This window comes from Salmo salar, chromosome ssa13, assembly GCF_905237065.1.
Source record: "Salmo salar chromosome ssa13, Ssal_v3.1, whole genome shotgun sequence".
NCBI classification, from domain to species: domain Eukaryota; kingdom Metazoa; phylum Chordata; class Actinopteri; order Salmoniformes; family Salmonidae; genus Salmo; species Salmo salar.
In genome coordinates, this window is record NC_059454.1 from 30,056,632 (window position 1) to 30,073,389 (window position 16,758).

General features: G+C 40.9%; 2 protein-coding genes across 6 annotated transcripts in view; one reads left to right on the forward strand and one right to left on the reverse strand.

Moving 5' to 3' along the window:
* Positions 1-10,086, reverse strand: part of clcnk (chloride channel K) — a 16,952-nt gene extending 6,866 nt beyond the window's left edge. For all 5 annotated transcript variants that reach the window (XR_001319956.2, XR_001319957.2, XM_045693127.1 and 2 more), the window contains exons 1-14: positions 9,917-10,086; positions 8,276-8,407; positions 7,971-8,099; positions 7,171-7,310; positions 6,944-7,021; positions 6,783-6,858; positions 6,413-6,538; positions 5,765-5,849; positions 3,163-3,264; positions 2,906-2,990; positions 2,563-2,724; positions 1,711-1,780; positions 1,312-1,422; positions 720-936 (exon numbers count right to left, since the gene is read on the reverse strand). Coding sequence is in view for 3 of the 5 variants with exons in the window: in XM_045693127.1 (XP_045549083.1) it covers positions 720-936; positions 1,312-1,422; positions 1,711-1,780; positions 2,563-2,724; positions 2,906-2,990; positions 3,163-3,264; positions 5,765-5,849; positions 6,413-6,538; positions 6,783-6,858; positions 6,944-7,021; positions 7,171-7,310; positions 7,971-8,099; positions 8,276-8,407; positions 9,917-10,082 (1,679 nt within the window). In the remaining 2 variants the exon portion in view is untranslated. The remainder of the gene's footprint in view (positions 1-719; positions 937-1,311; positions 1,423-1,710; positions 1,781-2,562; positions 2,725-2,905; positions 2,991-3,162; positions 3,265-5,764; positions 5,850-6,412; positions 6,539-6,782; positions 6,859-6,943; positions 7,022-7,170; positions 7,311-7,970; positions 8,100-8,275; positions 8,408-9,916) is intronic.
* A 4,667-nt stretch (positions 10,087-14,753) lies between these two features.
* Positions 14,754-16,710, forward strand: hspb7 (heat shock protein family, member 7 (cardiovascular)). Its single transcript, NM_001141294.1, has 3 exons — positions 14,754-15,138; positions 16,012-16,145; positions 16,279-16,710. The coding sequence occupies exons 1-3, from the start codon at positions 14,973-14,975 to the stop codon at positions 16,456-16,458; spliced, it is 480 nt and encodes a 159-aa protein (NP_001134766.1). The 5' UTR covers positions 14,754-14,972; the 3' UTR covers positions 16,459-16,710.
* The last annotated feature ends 48 nt before the right edge of the window (positions 16,711-16,758 follow it).

Consider the following 16,758-nt stretch of genomic DNA (forward strand, 5'->3'; position numbering starts at 1 on the left):
GAAAACTGTCATGAGAATTTTGAATCCCAATGATAATAACTAACAATCAATAAGCTTGGACTAATCCCCAAGGTTTGTAAGACACTGGGTTAATAATAATTAGTCAAAGACTCAGCTTCTGCAAAAGGTGCGTACAGTTTATTCAGAGAACGTTCTGAAGTCCATAATACAAAGACATCCATTTTATAGTTCACTCCCTACTTACGCACATACATACACACAAACAGTAGGTGGGATGTATCCCTCCCCAGAGTTCTCACCACTGTTTATCACTACCCAGCGCTGTCAGTTCCATTCCCCCGAGATTAGAGGAACCTTGAAAATGACTCCCTGTCCTATCATAAGTTTCTCAGAGTTCTAGCCAGGTCAGGTCATGCATAGTTCAATGGTTCTTGGTCTCTCCTTAGTCACACTGAAGCTTACCATTCTAATTCATTATACATGTTACAGAATCGAATGATTACTTTCAGGGTGGAATTTGTTTAGTCATTACCTTTAAGCAAATAGTTCCCTTATCAAAAACGTGTCTCCTTGATCAAATATTTGGTTTTCACATACACTTTCTGCAGTGCTTGTTGTTGAGCTACTGAGCTAAAACATTTTGTTGACAGAAAGTTGTGTTAAAAAAGATGTCATCTTTGAATAACCAAAATAACATTTTTAGGGAATGTTATGATAATGTTCTGTGCTAGCTGGGTAATGTGTCCTGTGTGACTCACCTTGGGCAGACCTTGAGCAGGGAGGGTAAGTGCGGGAGCTTCTTGCTGATGGAGAGGGCATCGTAGAAGGATGGCCGCTGCCCAGAGCGTGCTAGGGCATTGGCCACCAGTGTGGCGAGGAGAATGGGTGCGGCGTGAGTGGACTGGCCGGTCAGCTCCAGAGCCAGGAGAGCAGGGGACAGAGTGTGTGTGACCGCCCCTGAGAATGCTGCTGCACCTTAGATGATACAGCATGGACAATACAGTATAACTCATTGCCCATGCTTTAAAGGATGGAACCTTATGTCATCCATGTTTCTATCTCTATTTGACAGGTATGCTGAACACCCCAAACTCTTAATTTAGATCAAACAAATTAGAACTTAGCCCAGTCTGTTTGTCCTCTCTGGCCAAATCCTTATGGAATTGTCATGGCAAACATGTTTGGAGTGACAACAGATGCATGTAGGAGTTGGCAAGAGAGAACAAACAGAATTTCCCTTCTGAAATTATTAGTTCATCATTCTGTTTCCATCTGCTAACCATGTAAATAAAGATACCATTGTTTATATTTATCAATTTCAAATGACATGTCTGTATACAATTAGTTTACCAGCCAGTGCATAGCCTCCAGGGTTGATTGGATTCCTGTTCTGGTCTAAATAGACACCATTTAGGGACACATATGCCAATCCTTCCCCGAATAAACGTCCTATAGCAGCACCTGACCAGCAGCAACAAATACAGGGACAATTGTTAACATCAAAAATGTAAATGAACACACATTATTTAGTATTGGGTGGCGATACTCATCGGCAGTTTGGTCACATGTTTGGCCACATGGTTTGGTTATTCTCCCCTAGCCTAAGTGCCAGTCTGTTTGTGCTATCATAACATGGCTTTAACTATGGCTTGACAATGACATGGCTTGACAATGACAGCAATGGAGTTGTCATTAGCAAAAGAGCACAAACATATCTGGGACCAGGCTGACTTAACCCCTCTCACTTACCATAGATAAAGACAGGCATAAAGTATCCGGCTGGCAGGGGCAAGGTGCAAGCCAACACCAGCATCCACAGCTCCACAACAGAAACAATGAAAGACAGTGGAAGTCAAACATTCTGCTCAAATATTCAAGTGTTGCATTTCAACTGTCAGAATGACTGTAATTATTATGATATGAATAAGTCATAGGAATCTGTATGAGTGTGAAAATTGCCTTGAGAATCAGCTGAAATTTAACTATTTAAATGAGCTTTCCACAATTGAACCATTTAATTGAGCTTTTCCACAATTTTTTCCCCCCACATAAAAGCTTTTTCACACAGATGTACTGATTCACAGTCCATGTACAAAGCCAGAGTAGTGCATAACGGTCAAATTAATGTATAGTGCCAACCCCAAGGTCCGCCAGAGGGCGTAATTATGTCTTCTGTCGTTTTCTCCTATGGCGTTCCAACTTGATCTGCCCAGACGTGATACACTCGCGACGAACAGACACATAAAACATCCTCCATTCAGGCTGTAAATGTGTCAGTTTCCTCCTAAACTATCTTTAATTTCGAGCAGCCCTAAAAAACCTGTGAAGAATATGCAGACACTTAAGATAATGTTTTATGTGGCTGCTTGTCGCAGGGCTACACTAGTGTATAACCAGCTGGGCAGATCAAGTTGGGACGTCAGAGGAGAAAATGACTAAAGGAATAATAGCACCCTCTGGCGGACCTTGGGGCTGATATATTTGCAATTTGTTAACAGCATCTCTCGTGAATTCAAGATAAAGGTTTTGCAAATGTTTTCACATTATTCATATATAGATTCCTCTTTCAATTCTATCCATTATTATTTTCCTCCCATGTACCTTCATGAATAGGAAGAATCCCAGAGTGAGGTATGGATTCCCTGAAGAAATCCACTCTGACCAGGGACACAAGTTTGGCTGCAAAACCACAGAGGCATTGTGGGATTGAGAGGTCCACTGCCTGCTGTCCAGGAGGGAAGAGAGGAGCTGCTTAATGGTGAGCTGTGGTAGAAAAACAAAGCACCTTCCTTCAGCAGGGTTCACAGAAGAAGAAGAAGAAAAAGAAGAAGCTGGAGACTGGGAAGTAGGAGCCTTCCAACTTATCCATTCAAAATAACAATCCTGCGACAATACTTTCAATGTCATGTCTTGTCAATGTTGTCTCATAAAAAATCCTCCTCACCTTGGAAGCCATATATTGACCAGCAGAAAGAGGGAAAGTCACAGATGCCAGAAGGAACACCACCATAGCGGAGTATAGGGCCTTCCTAGAGAGAGAGAGAGAGACATCCAAACAGCATCTTATTATTTCATGGAATGGATCAACAGTTAGATCAACATCCAACTTATCATCATGCGGTTATATGTTTTTGTGTAATATAAAATGGCTGATTCACAGAAAAATCTACAATGGAGTGTTTCTAAACACAGGTTGCTCACTCAGTCGACAAGACTTTGATTAGGATTTTGTTTGTCTTTATGAACAGCAGTATCCAACGGTGACAGAATAGGTAGACACAGCTACCTGCTCCGCACAGAAGCCTGATTGGGGAGATAAAGAAATACACAGTTAGAGCTGCAGGAGCATACAGTACCAGTCACAAGTTTGGACACACTTACTCATTCAAGGGTTTTTCTTTATTTTTTACTATTTTCTACATTGTAGAATAATAGTGAAGACATCAAAACTATGAAATAACAAATATGGAATCATGTAGTAACCAAAATAGTTAATATTTGAGATTCTTCAAAGTAGCCACACTTTGCCTTGATGACAGCTTTGCACACTGTTGGCATTCTCTCAACCAGCTTCATGAGGTAGTCACCTGGAATACATTTCAATTAACAGGTGTGCATTGGTAAAAATGTATTTGTGGAATTTCTTTCCTTCTTAATAAGTTTGAGCCAATCAGTTGTGTTGTGACAAGGTAGGGCTGGTACACAGAAGAAAGCCCTGTTTGGTAAAATACCAAGTCCATATTATGGCAAGAACAGTTCAAATAAGCAAAGAGAAACGACAGTCCATCATTACTTTAAGACATGAAGGTCAGTCAATGCAGAAAGTTTCTTCAGGTGCAGTCGCAAAAACCATCAAATGCTATGATGAAACTGGCTCTCATGAGGACCGCCACAGGAAAGGAAGACCCAGAGTTACCTCTGCTGCAGAGGATAAGTTCATTAGAGTTACCAGCCTGAGAAATTTCAGCCCAAATAAATGCTTCACAGAGTTCAAGTAACATCAACTGTTCAGAGGAGACTGCGTGAGTCAGGTCTTCATGGTCGAATTGCTGCAAAAAAAACACTACTAAAGGACACCAATAAGAAGAGACTTGTTTGGGCCAAAAACACGAGCAATGGACATTAGACGGGGGAAATCTGTCCCTTGGTCTGATGAGTCCAGATTTGAGATTTTTGGTAGACTAGGTGAACGGATGATCTCTGCATGTGTGGAACTTACCGTAAAGCTTGGAGGAGGTGTGATGTGTGTGGGTGCTTTGCTGGTGACCCTGTCAGTTATTTATTTCGAATTCAAAGCAGACTTAACCAGCATGGCTACTGCAGCATTCTGCAGTGATAGGCCATCCCATCTGGTTTTCACTTAATGGGACTATCATTTGTTTTTCAACAGGACAATGACCCAACACACCTCCAGGCTGTGTAAGGGCTAGTTGACCAAGAAGGATAGTGATGGGGTGCTGCATCAGATGACCTGGCCTCCACAATCATCCGACCTCAACCCAATTGAGATGGTTTGGGATGAGTTGGACCGCAGAGTGAAGGAAAAGCAGCCAACAAGTGCTCAGCATATGTGGGAACACCTTCAAGACTGTTGGAAAAGCATTCCTCATTAAACTGGTTGAGAGAATGCCAAGAGTGTGCAAAGCTGTCATCAAGGCAAAGGGTGGCTACTTTGAAGAATCTCAAATCTAAAATATATTTTGATTTGTTTAACACTTTTTTGGTTACTACATGATTCCATATGTGTTATTTCATAGTTTTGATGTCTTCACTATTATTACACAATGTAGAAAATTTTAAAAATAAATAAAAACCCTTGAATGAGTAGGTGTGTCCAAACTTTTGACTGGTACTGTATGTATTTATATAGCCATAGCACAGACAGCAATGGGCAGTTGGAAGTCATTGAGAGAGAGGAAAGAGTGAAATGGAGGAGTCTACCCAGAGAAAAGGTATGGTGGAGAAAAGCTCATAGGTATAATGGTAACATATGGAAGCAAGACAAAGTTGAACATTTGCAATCTAATGAAAGCTGAACGACATCACTTACTCTGATGCAACGATTACATGAATAACAATGATTTTCAACCCTGTAGATGAACTATAGATATAGAACATGTAGGGCGGCACAGCCCCCGAAGTGACTCATCAACTGTATGCAAGGTTTCCTTTGTGTTGTCTTAGGAATGCTGCATTATCTCTCCAACCCCCATTTTGCCACATTTCTGTGATGCAGAGGTTTTGTCGTCTTTCAATCATGTAGGACTGATATCTGATTGGGAGTTGACTCACTTAACAAGTCAGATGCTTATAAAAAGTTATACGCTTCATTGTCTCCCTCTCTTTCGTTCCTGACCTGTGTTGGTGAGATACACTCTCTCTCTTTCTCTCTCCACCCCATGGACTCTGGTGGCATGGCCTTTCAGGCTATGACTTCTCTCTCTCTCTCTCTCGCTCTCTGGTCATGCCTAGAATAATGCTTTGTAATGCTTGTTAATGCTTTGTAACTTAAGCTTTATGCCTTGTTTGGGATTTCATTAATTTTACAATGATTTTAAACATCTGCCTTTGATATAGACAATTCATAATCCCTTCTTGATAGTCTATTCCTGTAGCTCTTTAAGAGTATTGGTTGCATATCGCTAAATCATTTTATGGAGTCAGATCATTTTTTGAATATACTTTGTCATATTAACTTTATAGTCGTATTATGGGTCTCGTGTGAGGTATACAGTATATATACGCATATCAAATATTACCCCACTACAGAAGATTCACCAACATGGTGACAAAACAGACTTACCCCAATATTGCAAAGACCGGAATCTCCAGTGGGTAGAATGGCAAATCATCTGAGAAGCTGGTTTGAAACAAGGCCTGAAGAGTCTCTGGAGGAGGCATAAAACACAATCTGCTACCCTATCACTCTATACTACTGCACACAACTCTCCCTTGGCCTTTCGTTATCAAATCACTATATAATGCATAAACAGATTCAGTACTAAAACAATTCCATTAGGCTTTGACCCTCATAGACGGGCTAGCTGAGAACGCCACGAAAATGATGCTTCAGTGGGGCAGAAGGCCGTGTGTTGTTGTGATTCTGGATGCCAGATAGTGATGACAAGAAACTTGTGGGGAATCATAAGTAACTCGTTTCAGTTAGTTTTATCTTGGTCTTGATACCATGTCTTGTTTTGAGGGGTTTTGACTGATGTCATGTCTATGCTAATATGGGAAAAAAATTCTAGCTCACTAACCAAAACAGTAACGATGTATTTGAGAAACAAAAAGTGCTCATTGTGCAATTTTATTTATGTTTTCAATAAATATTGGAGATGACTAAACAACCAATCAGTCTAAAGCTCTAAGGTATGGTGATAATGGAAGCCATCTTGGTCAGGGATACATTCCAAACATGTATTCGATTTAATTCTATTGGTCACCTCACCTTGCTCGCCGCTCCACATGGAGAGCAGATGGAAGGTGAGCGCTCCACAGGCTGCCGCAAAGAAGCATGGGCAGTAATCTTTAAGGGCGAAGTGAGAGCTCATCACCTCCACACTAAACAACACACCTAGGGGAGAGGAGGGAGTGAGACAGGGGAGAGGGTGTGGGGGATACGGGACAGAAAGAGAAAGAGGACGAGGATGAGCGAGAGGGGAAAGCGAGAGGGGAAAGGATCGAGAGGAGAGATGTACATGTCAATTTCACACCTCAGAGAGAGACAGATGATGTGAGGAGATACATTTAAATAAAAGATACTGGAATTCTAATACTCTATGCTTGATACTGTATGGTAATGTGACTTCTATACACACCACTGATAGGGGCCCCGAAGCAGCTGGCTACTCCGACAGCAGCAGCCACGACCAGCATCGCTCCTTCAGTTCTCTCCTATAGAAAAAACATGGAGAAGAGGACATGAGTACACAACATATTGCCCATTTGTGGATTTTTTTCTTCTGTAACACAGTATTACCTCCTTCTCACCACGGAGAACAGTGCAGAGTTGGTTCAGATAGGCTCCCACCATGGTGGAGAGATGCACAAATGGACCCTGGAAGTTGGAACGGGGAAATAAACTTAGAAAAACCCAGGAAATGAATAGAGCGGGAAAAACATTATTTGTGTCTGTGTGCATGTGAGAGGAGAGCGAGAGAGAGAGAGAGAGAAAGTAAAAAATAAGAAAAAAGAGGAGTATCATACCACTTTTCCCAGGAAGACAGTGCTGCCGGCTGCCAGTGTGCAGATGAGACCCACGTATTTGGCAAATAGGTTGGTGAGGGACAGGTAATGTGGCATGTCCACACCAGACAGTATGGTCCTCACCTCTGGAACCCCAGAACCTAAAGGTGGAAAGCCAAAGACAGGAGCCAACCAGGGGCTTAGACCTTTAACCTCAGTGGACCTGTGAGGTATCATTTTTTCCTACCAACATTTTTTCCCTACTCTGCACATTACTGTGATTTTGTACAAAAATGCAATATCATTATTCTTTTAAAGCCTGTTGCACAATGATATTTTACAGTTTTCTACTTGTGTTAGGACATGGTAGCAAAATGTTATACCAAACAAATGATGACAGACAAATTCTCAAGTGTTAGTTTGAATCTAAGCAGTCCTCATATAGCCTATAGGAGATGATGAATAGCTTGTCAATCCCTCAATCCCTAGGACAATGCCACTAATTATTTCAGGGTAGGTTGATCAATTCAATGATGTTTGACTTTTTCTGCCTGCCAGACGTATTGTTTCATAGGTTCATCGAATAGAGTGTTTGACTTTTCTGTTTGTCACTAATTATTTCATAGTTGGTTAATCGATAAGATCATGTTTGACTTTTTCTGTTGGCTACATCGCTCTAAATGTCATTCTGTGGATTTGGAAAATACCCAAATTATTTTATTTTCCTGTCAGTTAACGTTTATGTAACTTGGATAAAAACACCATGTTTTGACTTTGTTACGTTGTCATTAACAGGGCGGGACAAATGTTTCAACTCCTACCTGCTGAGAATGGACAGATGCTTTGAGAGAAAGATGTGGATAGAGCAGAGAGTGAGACTGGGTACAGGGTCCAGCACAGGAACTGCAGGAGACAGTGGCCCTCCAGCTGACTATACAACCACTGGTGAGCTACAATGAGAGAGAGAGAGAGAGAGAGAGAGAGAGAGAGAGAGAGAGAGAGAGAGAGAGAGAGAGAGAGAGAGAGAGAGAGAGAGAGAGAGAGAGAGAGAGAGAGAGAGGAGCATCACTCACACAGCTACATACTCTATACTGAATGTTTGTGTATATGTGTGTGTGTTTCTAACCTCGAAGCAGCTTTGCCACACTCAGGTCCATGAGAAAACTAAGGAAAGCGGTCAGAACCCCGAGAGTAGCGAAACAGTACCACTCCATACCCATCAGGGAACCCATGACACATCTGACCCTCACCAGACACTCTAGACAAAGAGCAGCATGTGTTAACTTAGCAGACTTACCACAGACAAAATGGTAACAGAACATGAAATAAGAGCGGATTACCCTTGAAGTAGGCACTTACAGTATTTCTCAATCCCGTACAAGCATTTTTTGGAACAATGTTGTCGATTTTCAAAACAGACTCCACAAGACATAGAACTCTGTGGTCTTTTGCAAAACAGTAAATGTGTTTCAAAATATACTTGCCTCAACACATAAATACATCATAAATAATCAAAACTGTATTATACTGTCAAAACTGCAAATACATTCAACAAAAGAACACAACTGCCTGCAAAAAGATTAATGCAACCATACTTACAGCATCTCCAGAGTCCAAGCAGACAAACCAGAAAGTTAGTTTGACTTTTAAAAATCCCAGTAGATCAATAAAAACAGTTTGCAGTCAGTAAATCAACATGATCAAAATTGAAAGTACAACTATCCAAAGTTGCAGAATTATGGGCAATTAGCCTAATTTTATGCGTATTTCACCAAACTATTTCATACACATCAAATCAAATATTATTACTTGTAAAAAAATATACAAAAAAGAAGCACATTGTGTGCAGGATTTATTCATAGGTATCATAACATTCCAATTCCATGTATTCAATACAAAGGCTGGTTTGCTAATAGTTTTGTAGACTTTCCATTGGCGCACAGAAACACAATCCACAATAGAAATAAGGACAGGTGAATACAATGGAGGAACACAACCAATATGAATTTATAGGCCTCAGCAAAGCAAATCTCTTTAATGGAAGGTCACAATGTTGGAGATGATGACTTAGGAGTAGGTCAAGTTACTTAGAAGTAACCAACTTTCTCTGCATTTCTGTATGTCCACAATATTGTAAAGAATCATAAAAATAAGACAGTCCCTATTGCCTAGATCTTTCCCTATATTGTACATTGTATGACACTACTCAAATGTGGTGATTTAGAATTTATTAAAGTAGTGTCGGAAACAGTGAACACATTTACACATATTTCTCTTCTGATGAAAACAATGCGTTAATATTCTGTGAACTAAACACTTAACAGTGGATTTTGTATTCACTGATGACATTTGTATTTTGCATAAGGTGAGCATTTGGGGCAGCAGGTAGCCTAGTGGCTAGAGTGTTGGGCCAGTAACCAAAATGTTGCTGGATCAAATCCCCTGGCTGACCAGGTAAAACTCTGTTGTTCTGCCCCTGAACAAGGCTGTTAACCCATTGTTCCCCGGTAGGCCGTCATTGTGAATAAGAATTTGTTCTTAACTGACTTGCCTAGTTAAATAAAGGTTAAAAAAACATGAGATATGCAAAGCAGTTACAAAGACAAGAAAATGATTTGATCTTTGCTGTTCTGCTATAGATACGTTTCAATAGAGATCCAAAAATTGCTTGTACTCAATTGAGAAAAACTATAACATTATATAGATGGGTTTAGCATCGATCGGCAGTAAAACATTTTTTTAAATGTAATAATCCCTTTTGCCTGACCTTTTACCCAGGAGCGGGACCGTTTCCATGGTTTCCACGGCTGCTCATCGGTGAGGATTAGGAGTCTTTGTCCCTCTATCGATTTGTCCCTTTGATTTTGTAGCTCTACGTCCTTTTCGTCTCCTTCATTGACTTTTGCTGAGTCAATATGTTGGATGCAGTCCATTTGCTTGAAGCTGTTTGTGGAGTTGTTTAAGTTCCACAAAGGTGTTCTGAATTTTCTATTTTATACAGTTGCCTGGGTATTTCAATGGTTAAACTGTGTATCTGTCATTTTATCATGTCATTTAATTTTAAACACCTGAACATTTCTGTACTAATATATATTTGAAAGAAAATGCATTTACCTAATTCACAAGTGTTCTGTGGACTAAAAGAATAACCAAAATCAAGTATGTCACATCAATTGAATAAAAATACAGAGGACTTGCCTTCAAGATGCCTGTGTGGTATTGGTGTGTTCTATTCACAAATTAGACCACTTCTAATGAATTACCATACTGGTCATGGGTGGAAGGCCCCATTTGGAATATATTAACAATTTGAAAGAACTCAATGTTCTCGTCCCAAATGGCACCCTATTCCCTTTATAGTGCACAACTTTGAGCAGGGCCCATAGTGCTCTGATCAAAAGTACTGCACTATATAGGGAATAGGGTGCCATTAGGAATGCCCTTCACCTGCCATTGCTGCAGGGTGTGTATTTATGTGGGAAAGGCAGTTTTCCTGAGTTTTTATTTGCAACTTTTGTACTTGATTGTTTCATATGCTTATATTATTCTAAAAGATTGTTGAAAACAGAACTAGCCTCACAGCGCTAACTAAATATAAAAAATGGTTTATACCTAAAAAAATTGGTTTATATGTTCTATCTCAATATGACTGAGACACACTGACACACATGGCCAATGGGTATTATGTGTTTGGAAAAAGTCATATTTGCAACATCTAATATGGGTAACACTTCTTATGAAATATAATGCCTTCTGTCGTCTCACAGTATGACTTGCTATAAGCATTTGTAATAGCCCACAGTCCTTATCAAATCAAATCAAACTTTATTTGTCACATGCGCCGAATACAAGTGTAGACCTTACCGTGAAACGCTTACTTACAAGCCCTTAACCAACAGTGCAGTTCAAGAAGAGTTAAGAAAATATTTACCAAATAAACTAAAGTAAAAAGAAATTTCAAGTAACACAATAAAATAACAATAACGAGGCTATATGCAGGGGGTAACAGTACCGAGTTGATGTGTGGGGGTACAGGTTAGTCGAGGTAATTTGTACATGTAGGTAGGGGTGAAGTGACTATGCATAGATAATAGACAGCGAGAAGCAGCAGTGTGCAAAAACAAATGGGGGGGGGCAGATGTCTCATAGCATAGAAAGTGTTACATCCAATATGACCCTCACGTTACCACTGGTGAGACTGTGAGTAGTAGAGCCAGGAAGTTATATGGGAGACAGTTGGAGTCTGGAGAGAGGTGATAGAAACAGAACACCTTAGCTGACCATCTGTATGTGTCTTGTTTGTGCATATAAAAGACTGCTGCTTTAAAGCTCCTCAGATGTCACAAGTCACTTTCAACATGAAAGAATGTGCATGAGAAATACAGGAGCCTTCGTGTAAAAGTTTGGTTTCGGGTCACCTGCTTTGAAATTGTTACTGGAATTTATTCAAGCAACCTGCCAATGTCTCTTTCTCTTTTCTCTCTCTCACCTCTGCTCAAGGTGACCCCCCCCCAAGGTGACACACACACTCAATGTTTTTCTTCCTCTTTCCCTTAAGCCCCCTTCAGTCACCCTTTTCCTTTAGTTTTCAATGAATACTCAGCAGTCAGTGTTATTTTACAGCTACCAGTACGTATGTGAATGACACGCCATTCTGATTTCTCAACAACTCTATACTGGTCTCCATGGAAACACCACCATGAAGTGAACATGAAAACTGATATTACAAGTTAGTAACTTTCATACATTGGTGTTTTTAAATAATTTATGAAGATTTTTAAGGCTGATTCCCTACCTGTCAATGTTTTTAATTAGCTGTTTTATGATTTTGTTATACTCTTGTGAATTCAGTTTTTTTACTAGATTACCTCTAGTTTTTCATGTTGTCTGTCTGTATTTGTGTAATGACTTGGTGCTGCCTATCTTGACCAGGACGCTCTTGAAAAAGAGATTTCAAATCTCAATGAGCTCTTCCTGGTTAAATAAAAAATATATATCATCTTTGTTGGAGCTCTATTGCTCTCTTCTATGTTTCGGGACCAGAGTCAGTCAGACACACAGTGGGACAAGGAGAATGGGAGCCTTACTGTATACACTAAGTATACAAAACATTGTTCTTTCCATGACATTGTCTGACCAGGTGATTGACGTGTTAAATTTCCCTAACCCACCTCCGCTCAAGGTGAAGGTAATTATTGGTCTGATGCATATGCAACCACACACACAAAGTTAATTTGTATCTTCCTCTTTCCCTTAAAGAGCATCTACCCCTAAAAAACAACTTCTCATTCAGAAAACAGCCTATGTGGCATCAATATAGTCAGAAACATTTATTCTACTGTCAAAATTGACTACTCATCCAAAACAGAGTTTTGAAGGTTTGTTTAAATGAAGGTTGGGTTTGTTTCAATCCTGCCCACATGCCCACAGCTGGCAGAACACAAGTAATCATCAATTTAGAGTGCAGCAGCACGTGATCCAATCATAATGCCATGGTACATTTCTTAATTAACCAAATCTAAAATGAGGCCAAATCAGGAAGTGCAGTTGCACTTTAAGCCCCCTTCAGTATTATTTTACAGCTACGTATGTGAATGACACCCTATTCTGATTTCTCAACTACATACTGGTTTCCATGGAAACAACACAATGAAGTGAATGTGAAAATTGATATTACAAGTTAGTAACTTCCATACAAATCCATCTTGGTTGGAACTCTAGTGCTCTAATCTGTTTCCGGGACCAGTGGCAGTCAGTCAGTCAGACACACAGTGGGAGAGTGAGAATGGGAGGGTTATATAATACATGGCAGCTGAGACAAACACAACCACATGCCCAAAAATAGGAATGATATTTGTGTGTGTGTGTGTGTGTTTATATGTGTGTGTTAGAATGTCTATGGGTCTATGTGTCTGTGTCGTGCACATTTCCCACTATCTAAAACACATGCCTTGTGCTGGTCATAGCTAATGGCGTCAGTGACCTCTCCAGAAGTGACTCAATGTCACTGATGAGACACATGAGTTACTGGGCTGTGTGTATAAGGTTCACTTTTAATGTGCGTTCCCTCTCTTAATGCCTCAGAACAGCACATGCTGAGAACGATAACACTCCCTCCCTCCCTGTCTTTTGCTCTCTCCCTCCCTGTCTCTCTCTATCTTCCTCCCTGTCTCTCTTTCTTTTTCTCTCAATCAGTCCTTCTCTGGCAAACTGCTCTTTCTGTCTCTGTTAGTTTCTCTTCCCAAATATCTCCCTCCATCTTTTTCCCTGTTTCCCCCACTCCCCTCCCCCTCTCTTCTCTCTCTCCAACTCTCTAATCTGTCTAGAATAGAAGCCCACTCAGACAGGTCTCTTGACTGGTGACATGGTCAGTCTCTGTGGGGAGGTGGTGAGTTGCTGAGCCGGATTTAGACGATTAGCAGTGGACTTAGCATTTACACTGATAGGATGGAATATGATGTGTCACTGTGCAGTAAATTATATAATTGGAATCACTTCTACATGACCTTAAAGGACAGAGCAAGAGACCATACAGAGCTTAACTTTTATTGCCCTTGATTCATGCATTATTTTGGGCTTCTCCTCATGGATTAAGGAGCAGTGAAGCTGAGAAAAGTAAGTCAATTAGTTAATTAATTGCAGACTGTTATTTACAACCATTTCAGTGGACAATGTTGATTTTTCAGGCATCATCAACATTGACGAGTGGCTCAAAGAGACTCAATCAGGAAAATGTTCCATTGATGTCCTGAATTCCCTACAGATATTAATAGCTACTGTGCCCTCCCAAACAATGTCACCTAATCCCTGGTGCAATCATCAGTCCTCCACCAACAGCTTTGTTTTCAGGCACATTCTTTCCACCTTGGCTCTTCTCTGAAGTAAAAAAAACAACCCATTGAAATGGGTAGATGAACAGTGTAGCCTACATACTAAGAAAAAAGGACAGGAATACAACAGGTTAGTTGCACTTTATTAATTCATTAGAAACAGCATATTTAGAAACTGATACACAGTAGTTACTTCATTTAGATATGAACCCCAAGTACTAATTGGTTCAAATTAGTTACCACTAGTTTTGTAATAGTAATTACTTGAAATAAGTATAATAAAACCAATTGTAACCAATATGTGGGCGAATAGCAGGCAACAGAAGTTTTATGGCCAAGAATACATGTTATGTAACCACTGATCCACAATATGATAAAATGCCATGACAAAAAAGGGAAGCTGATGCTTACAGAGAAAAAAACAGATAGAGGGAGAGTAGAGGAAAGAAGTAGATAACTATTTGGGGTATTGAGTGTCTGGAATGCCAACTGTTGACTCATCCCCTTCTCTTGCCTTCCTCTCCCTGTCTCTCTCTCTCTCTCTTTGTCAGAGCCCCTCTCTCTCTCTTAACCTCAAGCCCTCATCGCCCATAACTTTTCAGACCCCAGACCCGCTCTCTCTCTCTCCCTCACATGATAAATATAGCTCACTGTTATCCTTCAGAAACGCACACGTGACCCCCACCACACACAGAAAAAAAAAACATAGCTTGGATCCAAATATATAAGAGCCTGTATGTGAGACTGACTGGCTATGCTCGTGGACACACTTAACCGACACACTTATCCAAAAGACAGACACACATTTTTAAACAGTGGGAAAGTAAAGATAGCATTTTACGAACTACCCATAGATCTGCCCATTATCCACTTTCCCTCTGATGTAAACTGAGTGGACTGGGCCAAGACTGAACAACGAAGATATCTTCCCTTTCTCTCGCTCTCGCTTTAAAAAGCGGATCCTTTTCCCACCTCTCAGGCAGACAGCCATCAATGAGTGTGACCAACTCCTCTGCCTACCGATCGGAGCGCAGCTTCCAGCAGACCTCTTCCTCCTCCTCATCCTCCAACAACCCATACATGGAGAAGAGCAGGGGGCTCTTTGCAGAGGACTTTGGCTCTTTCATGCGTCCTGGAACGGATGCCTTGGGATTTCCCAGTGAGTTGATTTTACATGAATTCCCAATTGTGGACCAGCATAACATATATATATAGCTATACATGATATATTAGGTTGTAATATTCTACTTATTCCATACATATAGTATCAAATGCCATTACTGAATGAATTTGTCTGTGGATAATTCATGCTTTATTAGATGTGTCTCTTTGCCAGAACGTGTATTCATGTGTGTAGATTGCCTGCTGAACTCTCTATAAGGCTCTGCGGCATGTGCTTCCATGTGTTTGACCCGACAGCTTCTCAACAGGACAACACAGGGCAAATGGGAGGGTTGTTTGGTGGGTAGTAGCATTAGGGCAGGGCAGGGTATTTTAGTGCTGTGACTGGTATGCCCGTGCCTCCGGAAAAAGGAGGAGGTGGCTGTCGATGGAGGGAAGACAGGACTGGATGGGAGGGGGGATGTTGGACACACTGCCAGCGCCGTGACCTCACACACAGAGAATGACTGGGATGAGGCCTAGGAGAGGACGGGCCAGACTGGTGCATATCAACCAGCATACACACACACTGTCAAACTGGCCATCATGTTGTCAAAGCAGACAAGTAAGAGGCACCCAGGCAGCTCACACAGCGGAATGCTCATTTCACATTTGGGGACACACGTTAACTAATTTACATTCTAACACAACACTTTTTTATAATTAATGCATAGACGGTAAACAGGCCAAACCTTTGGACAGTGTGTGAATTTATTTTACATATGAATGTTTTTGAGGTGCATCTAAGGTTAAGTAAGAATGATAATCTTAGTTATTATCTAAGGATAAGAGTGATTGGGCTGCACTCAACCAGTCAAGAATGACTAGCTCTCAGTAAGCACATTACCATATGTCTTGGTTGTGTTTCCAGGTCGGACAGGGACAGCAGGGAAGATCAAGACAATGGGAGACAGCTACCAGTTCACAGTGGACGTCCAAGACTTCTCTCCAGAGGACGTCATTGTCACCACCTCCAACAACCAGATCGAAGTACATGCAGAAAAGGTGGGCATATCTCTTTTTAGTGACAACTAAATTCTCTGTGATTTTGAGAATTTTTTATCTAAAATACTTGAGAAATATTTGAGATATGAAAAATATCTTGGTCATTTTCTCATGTCTATCTTCACTTCAACAGTTGGCGGCGGACGGTACAGTGATGAACACTTTCACCCACAAGTGCCAGCTGCCTGAGGATGTGGACCCCACCTCTGTGACATCATCATTGGGCACCGAGGGAACGCTAACAGTCAAGGCCCGTAGAAACCCATCCAAGCATGAGCTCACACAGACCTTCCGCACTGAGATCAAGATCTAAGAAGACAGACTGGACTCTCCCATGAGCCATGACCCCTGTTCCCTCACTGCCTGTATTTTGTAATGCTATATTCTGTTTTCCTCATTTCATGTCGTTATCATTATATGTTCATTCTGCCCTTTAAGCTGGATCGTTTTTTTAAACGTCTTCCTCTTCTGCCATACCACATCCTCAAAATACCACATCCTCCAATAGCTGCCTTGGATTGACAACAGTTAGCCTCATTTGTTCTTGTGTTTTCCCAGTTACCAAACATCACCTCCACACATCACCTCCACACACACACACACAATGGAGAAC

Coding starts and splice junctions, on each gene's coding strand:
- hspb7 (NM_001141294.1), top strand. CDS start 14,973: ATGAGTGTGACCAACTCCTCTGCCTACCGATCGGAGCGCAGCTTCCAG. Junction 15,139..16,011: donor GGATGCCTTGGGATTTCCCA/GTGAGTTGATTT, acceptor TTGTGTTTCCAG/GTCGGACAGGGACAGCAGGG. Junction 16,146..16,278: donor TCGAAGTACATGCAGAAAAG/GTGGGCATATCT, acceptor TCACTTCAACAG/TTGGCGGCGGACGGTACAGT.